Source organism: Primulina eburnea, chromosome 8 (assembly GCF_022965805.1).
Source record: "Primulina eburnea isolate SZY01 chromosome 8, ASM2296580v1, whole genome shotgun sequence".
Classification (NCBI taxonomy): domain Eukaryota; kingdom Viridiplantae; phylum Streptophyta; class Magnoliopsida; order Lamiales; family Gesneriaceae; genus Primulina; species Primulina eburnea.
The window spans coordinates 22,803,023-22,816,480 of record NC_133108.1 but is presented as its reverse complement, the minus strand read 5'-3'; the positions used below and the strand labels follow the sequence as shown (position 1 = coordinate 22,816,480).

The following is a 13,458-nucleotide window of genomic DNA, read 5'->3' as shown; positions in this document are numbered from 1 at the left end:
AATAATTATGTTGCTTTATTGTTTTATCCTGCCTTAGTAAGTGTTCTATAATGGGGATTGAATTATTATGTTTTGATGAGTTTAATCAAAATTGGAAAGTCTAAACCTCTACCAATCCGGGGAAGAGATTTGGTTCACGCATTAAATAAATTACATTCGCTAATTTCTTTAAAATATTCACTTTATGTTGTTGAGAAAATCCCAGATTTTCCCAATTATAATTTGGAGAGAATTTGATGGAGAAATCTTTTTTAATCAAAAACATCTTTATCATTATTTAAGAAAATGATGTTCGGATGTAAATTTTTTTAAGGAATTTTTTAGAGGCGCTTATTCATAAATCCAAAAAAAGGACATATAGGCAAAAACTTGTGTGAGATGGTCTCACGGGTTATATTTGTCAGACATATCTCTTATTTGGGTCACCCATGAAAAAGTATTACTTTTTATGCTAAAAGTATTACTTTTTATTTTGAATATGGGTAGGGTTGACCCGTCTCACAGATTATGATCCGTGAGATGGTCTAACATGAGACTCACTCATATGCCTTTACTTCTTTAGATCTTTCTTAGTATGTGGTTTCCATGTCGAAATTGACCTTCACTTTGTAAAATCCCACAATATTTGTTCAATCTAGTTTTCCAAAGTCAAGCGTATCTTGGTAAATAACCATTCAGTTGATGGGATCCTCTTTCATTTCGTAAGACTTAATGTTCCATGTTCAATTCCCTTCATTCCATATATTGATTGCTAAAGATATTGTTTATAGTTGTTTTTTTTTTCCATAGTTGCTAAAGACTAAATGTAATGCCCGAAAATTTGATTATTGTAATCGGAGATGATTTATTGATTATGAATTGATATGATTATGATTGGGCCATTCCGAGATCAGATTAAACAAAGCATATGATTTATGCATATTTTGTACAGAACTGCTGGCGCCCGAGCGGCAGAAAGTTACTGCCCGAGCGCCAATGCACCACAAGAAGGGATTTGGACAGAATGTCTCGTGACCGAGCGGTAGTTATTGACCGCCCGAGCGCGAGAGGATGATAAGATGAGAATCCGGGCAGAAGGTTCGGCGCCCGGGCGGTAATTTTTGACCGCCCGAGCGCCGATCAAAGAACATGAAAAGTGTGCCACGTAGCTTGGCATGCACTTGGGATAAAGCTTCGGGGAAAGAGGTGTAAAATCCTTACGCCTTTATATTTCGATCCGCCCGTCCAAACTTGAATCCGACTTCAGCATCGTGTTCCTCTCGTCGACAGCTACTATAGGACGTAAGTTTTATTGAATTCTGTTATCATTTGAAAATATGTTGTTGTAGGAATTTTATATGATTCATATATGGTGTTTTGGATATGTTAGACATCGTAGAATCGAAGTCAAATTAAGAAACGGACTGATTATGAAATTGTTATGAATTTTCTAGGGTATATTGATTTATACCAGACAGATTTGAATTGTGATTGGATTACGGATTGTATTGGATATGGGTTATGGATTGTAACTGTTATCTGGTGATGTGGTATTGACGGGGATACTGAGTTTGTACCGTTATGCCGTTGATTTTGAATTAAATCAAGATTGATCAGATTGTTATTGATTTGAAAGAAATATTGACATGAGATTATTGATATTGTCATTGCCAGACAGACTGCGAATTCAGGACTTCGACTGAGCCAGGAACCGACGAAAGAAAGGTATAAGTCAATGTGGTATTGGGAGATCGACTTGAGTCGGATTAGACTTGAGTTTCCCTAAATCACATACTTTACTTTATTGCATTGATATTTGCATTGATTTGACTGATGTACTTGTTTTCTTGAATTATAGATATCAGGTATCAGATGAGTAATCTTGTGACAGAAGTTCCTGATAGTGGTGGAATCGCCACGGGAACATTGCACGATGTCTCAAGATATTGATATTAGCGATAGAGCTACAGTCCATGACGGATAGATCAGGACACCGGATGTTGGTTATATCGAGTAATTAGGATTGGAATTCTTCTATTACGGAATTCGATATAGGAACACCTTATTTGATTATATCGAGTAATAGGAACATAGTTCCTTCTATTACGGAATTCGATATAGGAATACCACATTTGGAAACCGGGATCCCTAGACTAGGATTGAGTCTAGTCTGAATTGTAGAATTGTAATTATGTTTCAGATTTGGATACATATTACTGTTACCTGATTACATGCTTTATATTTGTTTATATGATTGCATGTATACATGATTTATACTGGGATATTTATATCTCACCGGAGTTATCCGGCTGTTGTCTTGTCTGTATGTGTACATGACAACAGGTGGGATAGGATCAGGGTCCAGGAGATGAGGAGAGATCGTGATAGAGTGGAGATTTCGGACTTGGATGTATATAGGGTTTGACACTTGATATTTAGATGTTGAACCTTAGTTTTACTGATTTGTAAACGGTAAAGGACTTGTACTTTATTTTATACTGATATGTATATTAGTTTGATTTCACTACGTTCCGCATTTTAAAAAAAAAATATTAGACCCTATTTTATAATTGATTAATTAGTCCCAATGATGATTAAGAACATGATTAGCGTCTGGGTCCCCACACTAATTTATTATTATTGTTATTAATAGTTTTTAAAAAATCAAATTACACATTTCTTAAAATAATTTTTCATTTTTACAGGATTATAAATACATAAAGCATGGACCATTCCATGTCAATTACCCATCGGTTGAGAATTATACATCAAAACAAGATATCATAAAAGAATGCACCACCAAAGTTGATAAACAATTAAATTAGCTAACACGATATGAACTCCTTCTGGAAACCTAATACCATAAATAAATAAATTTCTTTTATTTGTACATGAAATCAAGCGAACAAAGCAGGTGGATAAAAGTCAAAAAGTACACAAAACCAACCATATCTAATCCCCTTCTATGTTTCTACATATAAAAAATTGATTAAAAATAACTCCAAGAAAGGCTAACGCAACAAGCTAAAAAGGGGGGAGCTAATTCCCACCAATCTCTCTGCGTGAAATCTCGATTAGCCAGCGGTGGGGAACTTGCAGCTACCAAATTCTGCAAATATTGAATTAACCATTATTTTTTTAGCAATATTCAGAATTGTTATTGTATAATTAATGTACCATATGCATTAAATAAAATAAGGTAACAAATAGGTAATGAAAAATAATTGCAGATTGATCTTTCAAATTATTTGGTCCGATTCATAATTATAATAAAAAATAAAATTTGAGATATAAAAATTAATAATTTTCATAAATTGAATCAGGTTAAAATTTCGTCAAACAAAATTAGCTTACATAAAAGTTGAATGTACTAAAATCTAGTGAATAGAATGACAAGATTCTTTTTTCCTTAAATTATTTTATAATTTCTGAAATGGTGATAACATCTATCCGCCCAAAGCATATGAGTATTTTATTTATTTATATTGGGAAAAATGACAAATGTTTGGACAGAATAGACTTACTCGGAGACTGAGTAACGACGTAGGCGGCGCCGGAAAAATCGCAGGTCCAACTCCCCCGACCATTTCTCTGGTAAAAGCTGTTAAATGCATATGAGGCGTGTGCCACCAGGTTCTTCGGATTGTAGCAGGCTGCACCTGGCTGAATCGGCCGACAATCTGCGCCTCCTTCACCACAAGCATAATTCAGCGCCGCTTGCAATTTCTTCTCCCCCGCTTGTTCATTAGCCACGCACCACGTCTGCCCCACGGTACTAGTGGAGAAGTCCCCTGGGTCACCGCCTCTGCTCGGAGGCTTCGCCACCACCTGGCTTTTACTTTCGTTGTTCATGCTGAGGCCCTCCACCGTGAGAGGGATATCGTACACTTTTTGCTCATTCGGATAAAAGAGCCCGTAGTTCTTTTCGGAAGTGGGCCCGGTCTTCTGGTTCTCGTTGAAAAGGGCGAATAAATAGACGTCGAGTGGCTCATCGGGCCGAAGAGGGGTCCCTCCGCCAGTGAGCACTCTGCGCACCAGGTTCCCGTTGTAAGCAGCCGCATTTGGTTCACTTGCTCCCACTTCATTTTCGTCGCCTTTCGATGGCCACCCTGTTTCAGAAACAACCATCTTGACATCGTTGAATCCTAAAGCATTCATCGCCGCGAAAACGGCGTCAAGTTGGGCTTCGAACAAGCTTTTGTAAACAAGGCCATTGTTCTGGTCTACAACGCCGGAGTTGTTGCGGAACAAGGCGTAATCTAAAGAGATGGTGTCTGTATTCGCCACATACGCGAAAAATGGGTAGGCGTTCACCATTAGGTAGGAACCAGTCTGTTTAAGGAAATTCAACATGGGTTTGATGACAGGCTCTACGAGGTTTGATTTGAAAGAACCAGATGATGAAGGGTATGACGTTTGGAGCGCACTGAGGGCGATTGGGGATGAAACTTTGATTGACGAAGCTACACCATGCTTAACGAGTGAAGCATACACGTTTTTCATGGCTGGCACGAGGAAAACGGTAGTATTTTGTGGATCCACGAAAACTTCATTGCCAACAGCAATGGCCTGGATTTGCGTATTAGGATGGTATGCGAGGATATTGGATTGGACCCACGAGTCCGTAAAAGATTGACCCGCGGCAGCGGAGGCGAGCTGCTCGTTGGGAAGCGCTACAATCACAGAGATGCCGGAACCAGAGAGCGCGGAGAGGACGGTAGAATCTGTGTCATAGAGCTTAACTTTGGTGATACCTTCTGTTGGTATGATATTCTTTTGATTTGGGAAATCTCGGGATAGAAATGGGTGAACCAAATGGCTAGTAGAAAAATAGTCGAGGCAAGAGTTTGACTCTTTTTCCTTAAAACGATATTGCCCCGCCCCGATGCTTACGGTTGTTGGCAATTCGTTTCCCAAGATACAACGACTACGGCTTTAAAATAGTAGCACTACAAATTTCAAAGCCACACGAACTTGAGATGTTTAGAACGCTATCAAGATGGTATGCAAACTTTCTAATTTCGAATTCTAAGCGTTAAACTTAAAAATCCAATTCCAAGAGTTTATATCTTGCAAAACTTGGATTTAAGCGCAAATGCTTAAAAAACTCAAAACTAGAAGACAACTCTCAAATTTAATCCCAAAGTTCGAATTAAGCGTATAAGCTTAGAAAATTCAAACTCAAGATTTTATATCTTGAAAGTTTGAACTTTAAGCGCTAGTGCTTAAAATTCGCATAAAGAATTAAACTTGAGAGAGAAGGAGAAGAAGAGAAAATGAGCAATGAATGCAAATAAGAGATGTGCTATTTATAGAAAATGAAAAGCCTCCATTAAGTGATGCACCACTTCATATCATTGAATCAAAACCAATCTTGGCCATTCGGCCAAGACCAAATAGGCGCCTCTTAAAAGAGGCGCCACATTCACTGAATCACACGGCCAAATATGGCCGTGTGATTCCAATTTTTTATTTTTATAAAATAAATTATATATATATATATATATATATATTATATAATATTACAATATAATAATATATTATAATATAATAATATATTATATATTATAATAATATATATGTATATATATAATCCTTTCGATTCAATCTTTTCATTCGATAAAATTTGAACTCAATTAATTTCTCATTCACCCTTATTGGTAATCGAGAAATATTTCCGTTCGCTACGTAGCTCGTTCGAATTATTTTATCGATTCTAAATGAGTACAAAACTCATTTTTCTAACAATCCCCCACATGAATGAAAATTAATGCATGTGACTATGCTGACTCGACAAATAGCGTTCTAGCAAAATATTATTGCATTAGGATAGGTAGCTTTTGGCTTTGAACCTTCCTTAGTAAGATATAATCGGATTTACTTGGCAATTAGTGGACGTGATGCCTTGAACTATTCGCCGTTTTGTGTAAACCAAGACAATTATATTCACACAATAACATTTCTAACATTTCATTATGTTCTCACTGTTGGGTCCATTTCGGCCATTGACACCGCTTGGTTACGCGAGTGCTTTCCATATTTGAAGCGGCCACACTTCGCACTTACGCCGGTGATCTCCTAGGAGAGTATCCCACTATACTCCAACATACGTATTAGTATATCTTAGGAATCATTAAAGGTAAAACCTAGCCTCATACCCCTTTGTGGGTAACACCACTTATCATAGGAATAGGTAGGAGTTTTCTCCAAGGTGTTTCTACCAATCTTGTAATTTAGTTGTCCCTTTTGAACCTAGATCTTGGGATCTCCAGTCAACTAGGTTGGGTATCCACTACAAGATTTAATTTTGGGGTTTTAATCCCATTCCTCTTGATAGACAATTCATTTGATCTCTCGGTATACCTTTTGTAAGTGGATCCGCTAGATTCTCTTTTGATTTTACATAATCAATGGAGATAATGCCATTAGAGATCAATTGTCGTATGGTATTATGTCTACGACGGATGTGTCTAGACTTACCATTATATATAGTGTTTTGTGCCCTTCCAATTGCTGATTGACTATCACAATGGATTATTATTGAGGACACTGGCTTATTCCAACAAGGGATTTCTTCTAAGAAATTTCGAAGCCACTCGGCTTCTTCTCCAGCTTTGTCTAAAGCTATAAATTCTGATTCCATTGTGGATCGAGCAATGCATGTTTGCTTAGAAGACTTCCATGATATAGCCCCACCACCAATGGTAAATACGTAACCACTTGTGGATTTTGAATCATTTGTGTCAGATATCCAATTTGCGTCACTATAACCTTCTAGGACCGCGGGATATCTCGTATATTGTAATCCATAGTTTAAGGTGTATCTTAAATATTTAAGTACCCTTATTAATGCCTTCCAATGATCATTGCTAGGATTACTTGTAAATCTGCTGAGTTTGTTTACAGCATAAGCAATATCTGGACGAGTGCAGTTCATGAGATACATCAGACTGCCTATGATCTTCGAATACTCTAATTGAGATATGGGTTCACCTTTATTTTTGGAAAGATGCAAACTTGGATCTACAGGTGTTTTGATCAAGGACATATCATTCGCATTATATTTTTCCAATATTTTCTCAATATAGTGAGATTGCGACAAAACACGTCCTTCCGATGTTTTGGTGACTTTTATTCCCAAAATGACATCTACTTCTCCCATATCTTTCATATCGAAGTTTTTTGTTAACATCTTCTTAGTATTCTTGATGATATTGATATTGCTTCCCACAATTAACATATCATCGACGTACAAGCATACCATCACATATGCTTCAGGTGTGCCTTTGATGTAAATACATTTATCACACTCGTTAATTTTGAAGCCATTTGACAACATAGTTTTGTCAAATTTTTCATGCCATTGTTTTGGCGCTTGTTTAAGCCCATATAATGACTTAACGAGTCTACACACTTTTTTCTCTTGTCCAAGAACTATATACCCTTCGGGTTGTTCCATATATATTTCTTCCTCAAGTTCCCCATTGAGGAATGCCGTTTTCACATCCATTTGATGTATTTCTAGATTATGTAATGCCGCAATTGCTATCAATACACGAATAGATGTTATTCTCGTCACTGGCGAGTATGTATCAAAATAATCAAGACCTTCCATTTGTCTATATCCTTTGGCTACTAATCTAGCCTTATATTTTTCAATAGATCCATCGGTCTTGTATTTTCTTTTAAGAATCCACTTGCATCCTAATGGTTTATTTCCCGGAGGAAGGTCAACCAATTCCCATGTATGATTTTGCAAGATAGATTCTATCTCACTGTTCATTGCCTCCTTCCAAAAGGGGGCTTCAGGACTTGATAGTGCTTCACTAACTGTCCTTGGTTCATTTTCCAACATATAAGTTAGAAAATCAGGGCCAAAGGTCTTTGCTGTTTTAGCCCTCTTACTACGTCGTGGTTCTTGTTGTTCTTCTTGAACTCCACCGCTCGTAGTTTCATAAGTCCTTTTTCGAGAACTTATTTCCTTATTTTCTTTACAAGGAAATGTTGTTTCAAAGAAGACAGCATTCCTTGATTCAATAATTGTTCCTTCATGCACATCGCTTATTTCAGATTTATGTACCAAAAATCGATATGCACTACTATTATTTGCGTATCCAATAAATATGCAATCTACTGTCTTTGGTCCAATTTTTACTTGTTTTGGTTTTGGCACTTCAACTTTTGCCAAACACCCCCACACTTTTAAATATTTGTAGGAAGGCTTGTGGCCTTTCCATAATTCATAAGGAGTTTCGTCCTTAACTTTGTGTGGTATTTTATTAAGAATGTAGTTGGCTGAAAGGATTGCTTCCCCCCACAAGTTTTGGGGTAATCCTGAACTCAATAACATTGCGTTCATCATTTCTTTAAGAGTGCGATTTTTCCTTTCAGCAACACCATTTGATTGTGGTGAATATGGTGCAGTAGTTTGATGAATAATGCCACTTTCGCAACAAAATTCGTCAAATGGTGCTCCATATTCTCCACCTCTATCACTACGAATAATTTTTATTCGTTTAGTCAATTGGTTTTCAACCTCATTCTTATAGTGTTTAAACACTTCGAGAGCCTCATCTTTGCTATGTAGCAAATAGACATAACAATACCTTGTGCAATCATCAATGAAAGTAATGAAATACTTTTTTCCTCCTCTAGTTTGCACAAACTTCAAATCACATAAATCAGTGTGAATTAACTCTAGAGGAGTTGTATTTCTTTCCACGGATGGAAACGAGGCCTTTTTAAATTTTGCCTCAACACAAATCTCACATTTGTGTTTTTTGTTTATGTCAATTGAAGGCAATAAATTTAAATTTACTAGCTTACGTAGTGAATTATAACTTACATGACCCAAACGATCATGCCATAAATCACACGACTCAACCAAGTAAATTAAATTGGTACTTTTATTGCTTTCAATGGTACGAAGTACATTCATCGCATTCAGTTTGAAAAGGCTCTTTTCTAGATAGCCTTTTCCTACAAACATATCATTCTTAGATAGTACAAATTTGCTAGAATGAAACACTAGTCTAAATCCAGCCTTGACAAGTGCTGATCCCGACACAAGATTCTTTCGAATATCCGGAACATGTAGCACATCAATAAGAGTTAGTTCTTTGCCGGATGTCATCTTGAGCACCACTTTTCCAAGTCCCACGATTTTTGACGTAGTAGAGTTACCCATGAAGAGTTGTCGTCCACTAATCGGGGTATAGGTAGAGAACATCTCCTTTTCGGCACAAACATGCCTTGTTGCTCCTGTATCAATGAACCATTCTTTTGGATTGTCCACTAGATTGGATTCAAACACAACAGCAGAAAGCATGAGATCCGTCATGTCATTTGACAATTTCTCATCTTCGGTGATGTTCACTTGGTCCCTTGACTTCTTTTGATTACCTCGGCAATCTCGTGCCAAATGGTTAGGCTTGCCACAATTGTAACAATTGCCTTTAAACTTTTTGGTCTTTCCTTTCTTTGGACCATTTCCTTGGTGCTTTCTTTTCTTGCTAGCATTTTGTTCCACCAAATTTGCTCTCGCCTCAAAGTTGCTCTTTCCGGCCTTCCTTTCGGATGCCCTGTTGTCCTCCTCAATTCTTAGGCGCACAATCAAGTCTTCAAGATTCATCTCTTTGCGTTTATGCTTGAGATAATTCTTAAAATCTTTCCACATAGGAGGCAACTTTTCAATCATGGCCGCCACTTGGAATGAATCACTAAGAGTCATTCCTTCCGAATGAATTTCTTGCAGAATTACTTGTAACTCTTGCACTTGGGCCATAATTGATTTGGAATCAATCATCTTGAAATCCAAGAATCGTCCGACAATGAATTTCTTCAAGCCGGCATCCTCGGATCTATACTTCTTGTCAAGTGACTCCCACAATTCTTTTGATGTTTTCACTTGACAATACACGTTGTATAGTGCATTGTCTAGTCCATTCAAAATATAGTTTTTGCATAGGAAGTCGCTATGATTCCATGCATCAACGGCTGCCCTCTTTTGAGTATCTTGTTCTCCTTCATCAACAGTAGGTGGATCTTCTTTGAGGAATTTCGCCAAAGCTAAGGTGGTCAAGTAGAAGAGCATTTTTTGTTGCCACCGCTTGAAATCAACACCATGGAACTTTTCAGGTTTTTCTCCATGATGGACAGTTGGAGGAGTCGTTGTACTTGTTGAGGCCATTTTAGTTCAAATATCGTTTTAAGATTGTTGGTATGATATTCTTTTGATTTGGGAAATCTCGGGATAGAAATGGGTGAACCAAATGGCTAGTAGAAAAATAGTCGAGGCAAGAGTTTGACTCTTTTTCCTTAAAACGATATTGCCCCGCCCCGATGCTTACGGTTGTTGGCAATTCGTTTCCCAAGATACAACGACTACGGCTTTAAAATAGTAGCACTACAAATTTCAAAGCCACACGAACTTGAGATGTTTAGAACGCTATCAAGATGGTATGCAAACTTTCTAATTTCGAATTCTAAGCGTTAAACTTAAAAATCCAATTCCAAGAGTTTATATCTTGCAAAACTTGGATTTAAGCGCAAATGCTTAAAAAACTCAAAACTAGAAGACAACTCTCAAATTTAATCCCAAAGTTCGAATTAAGCGTATAAGCTTAGAAAATTCAAACTCAAGATTTTATATCTTGAAAGTTTGAACTTTAAGCGCTAGTGCTTAAAATTCGCATAAAGAATTAAACTTGAGAGAGAAGGAGAAGAAGAGAAAATGAGCAATGAATGCAAATAAGAGATGTGCTATTTATAGAAAATGAAAAGCCTCCATTAAGTGATGCACCACTTCATATCATTGAATCAAAACCAATCTTGGCCATTCGGCCAAGACCAAATAGGCGCCTCTTAAAAGAGGCGCCACATTCACTGAATCACACGGCCAAATATGGCCGTGTGATTCCAATTTTTTATTTTTATAAAATAAATTATATATATATATATATATATATATATTATATAATATTACAATATAATAATATATTATAATATAATAATATATTATATATTATAATAATATATATGTATATATATAATCCTTTCGATTCAATCTTTTCATTCGATAAAATTTGAACTCAATTAATTTCTCATTCACCCTTATTGGTAATCGAGAAATATTTCCGTTCGCTACGTAGCTCGTTCGAATTATTTTATCGATTCTAAATGAGTACAAAACTCATTTTTCTAACACCTTCTCCTCGGAGGAGTTTCACCACTTGGGGGGGCGACGGGAGGTTGTCGGCGATACGGCCGTAGTTGATTCCTACGGCGCCGGAGTCGCAAATTCCATATCGTAGAAAAGGGAGTATGAATAACAGTGAAAAGAGAGAATCGGAGAAGCGAATTGGGAATTCCATAATCTGGATTCGGAGAGAGCGGAGGGTGGAGAGATTTCGTGGTAATGGAGAAGATTTATATAGAGTTTGTGGGGAAACAGGGGCAATGGAGTAGTAGTAGTGGGCGAAATGGGCTTCGAAAAGTGAAAACTCTTTCTTGTTACTTTGTGGGGAAAAAGTATATTTAATAGGAATAAGATTTATTTTTATTTCCTTATTATTTTAGGAAAAATAATATTATTGTTGTCTATGCAAATTGTATTGGATACTAACAAAAATATAATTTGGAGAAGAGAATAAAAATAAAATGATAATGTTTCATTTTTGCTTCAATTTTTAGTTTATATTCATCCGTTTATCTTTACTTTAAAATAAAAGATAAATATTTTTTCATATGTTGAGTTGACAAATAAAATCAGCCGATGAATAAAAATTGGATTTTTTGCCATGTAATCATTAATAAAAAGTACATTTAATGTTGGCTTAATAGCGTTTGAACGTTTTTATTTTATTTATTATACTCCCTCGGTTAACGTTAAGGAATAATGTTTATGATTATTAGTTTATGAAATTGCTACATTACGTGAATACACCTCAAATGATATTAATTAATAACAATCCACTCCAACATTATTCTTTTTATTTGTTATATTCTAAATTTTCCTTAGACTCGTCGGAGACCTCTGAAACAACTAAATTTGGATGGAGATCTCTGAAAGAAAATTCTGTTTTTCAAAATTCGATCTCGTCTTTTTTTAGTACTTGGAAATTATTTTTAGCTATTATGAAAATATTAATATATTTTTTTAAAAAAACAAATATTTTTTTTTGTTGATCCACTGTAGAATTTTAATTGGGCAGGTTTGTACATTGCAAAGTTGGCTAATTGACTACGTAAATGACAAATAGGTGATAAGGAATGAATGCAATCATATAGCAAAATATGAACGTTCGACTTGCCAGTCAAGCATGTTCATTTGGTTATTGTATAATAAATGTGGGCCATGTGATGCAATTATTTGATAGATAATAGTTTCCAACGGATAGGATAGAATATGTTGGACAAAATGAATTATAATTGTTTTCAATTTGATGTTGCAAAATAAAATTATTCCATGTTATATTTTTTTTGGGTATATCCCATGTCATTTTAACGGGGCTGGAACGTATCATTCAGGTTATTTGAAAATACACTGCATACAAGATACGACCGTTTTGAGATTTATCCGGCTTTCTCACATTCGAGATACAATTGAATTTTAAAAATTCACAAGATAACTTAATTTTGACAATCAAAATATTATTGGACATTGTGTGATTCAAATTTATGCATAGTATGTTTTGAGCTATTAACTTTATATTCTAAAATACGAAACATCGAACTATTCTAAATTTTAAACGAAGATAGTCTTTTTTGTAAATCCCTACGAGTGATCTACTAGATTAGCTATCGTTCTTCGATCTCAATATTAGGTCAATGATCAAAGCTATATTTTTCTTCTGATTCGCACAAGAGAAATTTTAAATTTGCATTGAGATAAAATAGTTGAAATCAGACTACTCCAGCAGGGAAACAGTAGCTTGCAGAGGCGGCGACACGGGTTGTTGTGATGGTGGTGTTCAGTCGAGACCTTTGTCCAGAATGAGAATGATGATCGATTTTTAGAGTTGGAGAGAGAAAAAAATCTAACATCTTAATATGACATGATGTCATATTTATTTGAATCCAAAAAGTTCGAATATGGAACAAATATTTGTCGAGTCGGCTTGAAAAGCTCGCGAACTGACTCGGTTCGTTTATCTCATAGTCAAAATTATTAATTAACATTTATTAGCATATTCTAAATTTTCTAATTAAATAATCATGATTTCATTATAATCCTCGGTTGACTATCTGACAGTGTCTATGTAACGAGGATACAAATCTCGTTATTATAATGAAAATATAAAATTTTGAATATCAAAATTTTACACAAACTCATTTTTTACGCCTGCTTATTTTGAAACTCTTTTACCAAACTAAATTAGGCAATTGCACTATCATCACAAATTTAGCATTCATGCTAAATTTCACAACTTTCAAATACAGAATATATTTATAAACTCTTTATAAGTTATCTGTTTGATC

At 35.7% G+C, this 13,458-nt stretch overlaps 1 protein-coding gene across 1 annotated transcript; it reads right to left on the bottom strand.

The window, feature by feature from the left end:
- Positions 1-2,815: 2,815 nt before the first annotated feature.
- LOC140839339 (glucan endo-1,3-beta-glucosidase 12-like) lies at positions 2,816-11,469 on the bottom strand. Its single transcript, XM_073205976.1, has 3 exons — positions 11,186-11,469; positions 3,504-4,733; positions 2,816-3,088 (listed from the first exon to the last, which is right to left on the bottom strand). The coding sequence occupies exons 1-3, from the start codon at positions 11,349-11,351 to the stop codon at positions 3,054-3,056; spliced, it is 1,431 nt and encodes a 476-aa protein (XP_073062077.1). The 5' UTR covers positions 11,352-11,469; the 3' UTR covers positions 2,816-3,053.
- Between the last annotated feature and the right edge of the window lie 1,989 nt (positions 11,470-13,458).